Raw genomic sequence first — 5,631 nt, forward strand, 5'->3', positions numbered from 1 at the left:
TCAAGGCTGAAGGATCCAAACAAAAAAAAAAAAAAATAGAAATACAATATAATATCTTATCTAATATAATATAATATAATATCTTATATTCAATGTATAATATTTATTCACAAGATATTCAAATCAAAATCTTTTTATTACAACTTCAATGTTTATTATTAATTTTACATTATCTTAATATTGTTTTTTTACATTTTAGCATTTTAATGTATATTTTTGATAATTTTTGTATGAAATCTAGAATAAATTGGTTGGAAATATAAGTTTGAGTGGTATAGTTTGCACAATTTCAGTATTCTAGGAGTTTTCTAGACACTTCAAAACATAATTTAAATGATAAAAAGCTACATTCTCACAAAAAAATGTATTATGAAATTTCAATAAAGAGTGTGTCATATTTTAATTGTAAAATTATTTATATTATAATTAACAAAAATGTATTATGAAATTTCAATAAAGAGTGTGTCATATTTTAATTGTAAAATTATTTATATAATTAACAACTAACTTAATACAAGTCTATACTTTATTTTAAAATGTTATTAAAATAATTATGTTTAAAAAATTAAGCAAATATATTTAATTATAATTTCGTTAAAAAGTGATTTTTTTTTATTTTTTATTTTTATTTTTATTTTTATCTTAAATGATTTTTTGAGAATTTAGAAATGTTAAAAATCACAACATAATTTTTTTGACATTGATATATATGGATATCACTATAAGAAATTATTATTTCTATGTGCTTATATGGTCACTGGAAAATACATCTTGGATTTGTATGTCAAACATATCATAAAACATGCTTACTCATGGAAATTAGTGCCATTATAACTCCTAATTACTATAGTATGTTAATTGTCAGTGGATCACCAAAAACTATATCTTAAATTTGTATCTCAAATATATCACAAACCATGGTTAACCATGAAAGTTAGTGTTGTTTAAAAATCTCAATCCATATTTAACCATGGAAGTTAGTGTCATTTAAAAGTCCCAATTAATACTTTATGTTAGATGTAAAAAATAATAATCTACTTTATAAAAATAAACTAAAAAATCACTATAAATATAAACATTTTTATATAATAATAATATTATTTTTATCCTAATTACAATAAAATTATTATACATGAAAAATATTAAACCACAATTTGTTTTAAAAAAAACTACTTTCTAATAACTATAAAAATCAATCATTACACTTACTTTAGATAAAACTTAAACTAATATACCTGAAAAACAAAATAACATCATCGAATTTCCAAACTACTTTCTAATAACTATAAAAATAAATCATTACACTTACTTTACATAAAACTTAAACTAATATACCTGAAAAACAAATTAACATCATCGAATTTCCATTTGACTGAAAAGATTAATTTTAAAATTCAGCAATGCCTTGCTAGCCAAAAGAAAAGCCAGTAGATGAATAGATATGGAAACCAAATGAACATCATCGAATTTCCATTAACCTGAGAGGAGAAATTTGAAAATTCAGTGCTACCTCACTAACCAAAAGAAAAGCGAGTGGATTAATGTTTGGGTGTTTCCTATATTAACCCACCGTTTCACTCACTCGTGAATGTAGAGAAGTGGAGCAAGCGGATTCCCAATTAGACTACGGTAATTATAAATAAAGTAAATATTATTTTTTATAATAATTAATAACAATGTAAAAAAATTTACCGGAAAAGATTCTGATCATATATATATATATATATATATTTCCGGTTACACTTAAAAAAGAAAATAGAAAAACATTGTTAAAATATTTACGAAAAAATTATACATATTATTTTTTTTTAACAATTAATTGCGATATTTAATATGACAATCCATGGAAATTTTGTGAAGATCTTCCTCGCTTTTGATGTCAAATTTAGAAAGGTAAATTTTCGTCAAGCTTGTGTCTTCTTTGCGTATCAAACATGTTTGCGGATTTAATGCAAGCCTCCACTGCCTCTAAGATTTTATGTATCTTCTTTGCCGAATGAATGGATGGTTCTGGTGATTCTCGTATTAATTAGGTTTAAACAAAGCCACCGCCTGGCTTACTTGTGGAGGTGGCGCAATGGATTCTCTTCTTTTTATTTGTATGTAATGATGATAGATTACGGGAAGGGTTTGAGGGGATTACATGGCAACTTGGGACTAATTTGAATAAAAATCTTATCCATTGATTTGATTGATACATTATATCATTTCTTTAAGATTAAATTGCGGGACAATCTTCCATTGATTTGATTCATAGACAATATCATTATTTACGTTGTTCTAATTAAATTCACTTGATGAGCGGCTTTTCCTATACCGATCAGACATATCTGCAACGTGTAATGTGATCAGACATATCCTTTCTATAAATTGAAACCTGCATTCGGTGAATGGTAGTAAAACAATTAATCGACTCCGAAGAGACGCAAGAGGTCATGGATTTCAGGCATTCATCGATGATTAGCAAAGCCTCGGCCTCATCTATGTTTTACAGTGAGTTGCCAGTGCCTAGTGTGGCAACTGGAGCTATTATAGGGAGGAATGGAAGCACCATTAAAAGTTTCGAAAACACTCGAGGGATCTCTTCTGTGAAATTGTCTTCTGGAAGAGTCGAAATACGTGGAGTATCAGAAGAAGCAGTACAGAGTGTTGTTCTGGCTATTGAACGCATTTTATGCTATGCTGTTTCCAGAGGTAAGGGATACCATCCTGACTTTTTTGTCACCTGCTTCTGTAAGTCACTTGCACAGCCGCTCTTGGCTGTGAACAAAGTTTGCTTTGAAAAGTTTACTGGAGAAATCAGTCCGAGTCATAGAGAAGTCGATAAGTCATATTTCTGTCTGAAGACTGGAGCGATATGTGAGGTGGTTTCGGGAGAGGGATCGGGGTCATCGAGCGATAAATCAACTGATGATATGGATACTCTGTCTGCCCGGTTTTCTAGTAAGATGGGTATTTCGGAATCTTTTTTCTCTTCATACTGGGACTTTTCGGCGTATAAAACCACGCTGCTTTCGTGCCTCAACTCTCTGCGATTAAATACCGAGTACAAGACGATTAAATTGGTGATCCGATTTGGAAAGCTACTTTTCGATATTCGGCCTGGTTTATCTAATTTAGTAATGAAAGAAGATTTCATTCCCCTGTCACGCCTGCAGCAACTCCAGGTTGGAAGGAAGTTGAATTCTTTCTTCTCTACGGCATGTTGTGATACAGCCGCAAGAGATGTGAAGCTTCACTTAGAACGCCTGAAGTACGTGAAGATCTCCAGTGGAAAGAAAGTTAGTATTCATGTAGCAGATTTGGTAGAAACGCAGCCGCAGCGATATAATGTGTCAGTACGTTGTGAGACGAGTAAGGAAGGTCACAATGTTTCATCCTCCGACGAACTCGAATCGCCGACAGATGCTGTGATTACAAGAGTTCGAATGCTGCCGATGAGACATGGTTTTGTGACCTTCTGCAGAGAAGGCCAGACAACCAGTGATTTCCGGCTGGGAGTAGCGACTCACGAAATGGAACATCTGAATGATAATGATATTCCCCCAGGGATGGTGGAATGGGTAAACAAAGCGTGGAGGGATCGAACCCCTGACCAGTTACTTGTCTTTCCGCCGCCAGGAAGGTTCCTGGTCATCAATATCCGATATAAAAACACTGAAACGTACTGTACAGAGGATTTCAAATTTCGCATTACCCAGGTGGCAGGAGGAGACAGGCTTAACATGGTGGGGAATAAAAGATGGGAATGCAAGCTGAGCAGCAGATGGTTCAAGTGGAACTACGGATTGCCAGACCTGGAGACAGTGAACAGTAGTCGGGAGGATGTGGAATCTGCTGTGGAGACTGATGTGGTTACCCTCATCGACGAAGCCGTTAAGTTTAGTAAAGTCGTACAACCATCCGCATGACTGCCGCAACAATTTTGAGTGGACGTGTTTTCATGTTTTTTCCTGCGACGCTTTTTGCTATTTCTTCGCGTCTTCCTTCCTGCGACTATTTTGATTTGTTTAGGAAGTTCTGTATTTTGATGAAGTTATACAAACTTCAATTTGTGGTTGTGTTTTGTTACATCTACCTGTCAGCTAAGTAGTAGTGTTATGGTATCCAACGTCCTTTTTGCAGACCTTCAGCTAATAATGCTACAAACAGAGGACCTTATTTCTTGTGGTTTGCCAGCGTTTTGTAATCCTTTTTTATCGTTAATATAATTCAGTGTCATTTAAAAAGCAACGGGTTGGCTCTAACGGATGGGCGTGGTTTGCCAGCGTTCCGTAATCCTTTTTTATGGTTAATATAATTCAGTGTCGTTTAAAAAGCAACGGATTGGATCAAATGGTTTGGTATTTTGTATATCTTCTTATTATTTTATACATTATCATCTTTATTTGGCGGGCTTTTTACATAAGCCTGATTAAAGTTAGTTTTATTAAATTATTTTCAACTTCAATAGAAAAAAAACCAGGTGTATTAGTTACGGATTCGAAGAAAATTTCTTAGAAGTTATAAGAAAATACGTGCCTATGAGTTGTAATCTATTACGTGTTATAAGTTAAAAGAAGCTCGTAGGTTAAATGTTCAACCATAGTCGAAATCTGCCAAAATGCAGAAAAGAAACATGAAATGCAGAGCTGTCTCTACCAAAAAAATTCTTACTTATACTTTACAATCCTTGGCCTTATTAAATAAATCTTAATTATAATTAAAAAAATTATTACTTATACTTTACAATCATTGGCCTTACTAAATAAATCTTACTTATACTTTACGATCATTGGCCTTACTAAATTTGTAATTTATTGAATTTTTTTCAACTTTATTAAACTATGTATTTTTTTTTTACCTGAAAACGAAAGTTGGGCCTATAAATTGGAGTCTATTATCTCTTATTTAATGGTAGTGCAATACATCGGTTTTATAAAAAACAATTGATAATGGATAATTTGTTTATTTTTAAAATATTTAAAAATTAAAATTCATTGGTGATATAAATTGATGAGAAATTACTAATAATATATTATTATAATTATATAAATTAAATGATCATAAATGTTTATAAATATCATGATACTAAATTTAATATATTCATCATCTGGCATTATTGAAATTGAAAATCATAAAAGATAAATTATAATTTTATTTTATATTATTATTATTACTTTTATATATATATATATATATATATAGTAAATTTAATATATCATTTAGCATTATTGAAATTGAAAAAATCTTAAAAGATAAATTATAATTTTATTTATATATTTATATATATATATATATATATAGATTTGTAACAGTAGAGGTTAACTGTAATTTTATCATTTAAAATCTTAATCTATAATTAAGTTTTCTTACAATATTATGGCTTTGAATACCATATGCACAAAATATTATAATTCATGTTTATATAACATTGTACTTACTTAATAAATTTAATTAAATGAGCCAAAACAACATAATTCAAAATCTCAATCTTTGATCCATAAATACTACTAAAGAATATTTTAGAATATAGTAATAATATATGGAGGTTAAATTATTATCATCCACTAAATAATTAACTCGTAAATAAATTAAAATTAGCGAAACCCTATTCCAAAATAGAGATTTTTATTGGTACAAAAAACTCAA

At 30.2% G+C, this 5,631-nt stretch overlaps 1 protein-coding gene across 1 annotated transcript; it reads left to right on the top strand.

The window, feature by feature from the left end:
• Positions 1-2,456: 2,456 nt before the first annotated feature.
• On the top strand, positions 2,457-3,973 carry LOC149221546 (uncharacterized). Its single transcript, XM_089382990.1, has one exon. The coding sequence runs from the start codon at positions 2,457-2,459 to the stop codon at positions 3,909-3,911; it is 1,455 nt and encodes a 484-aa protein (XP_089239116.1). The 3' UTR covers positions 3,912-3,973.
• Positions 3,974-5,631: the final 1,658 nt, after the last annotated feature.

This window comes from Pinus tabuliformis, chromosome Q, assembly GCF_031772625.1.
Source record: "Pinus tabuliformis cultivar Carrire ecotype Pingquan chromosome Q, CPIR1, whole genome shotgun sequence".
In the NCBI taxonomy this organism is placed as follows: domain Eukaryota; kingdom Viridiplantae; phylum Streptophyta; class Pinopsida; order Pinales; family Pinaceae; genus Pinus; species Pinus tabuliformis.

Coding starts and splice junctions, on each gene's coding strand:
- LOC149221546 (XM_089382990.1), top strand. CDS start 2,457: ATGATTAGCAAAGCCTCGGCCTCATCTATGTTTTACAGTGAGTTGCCA.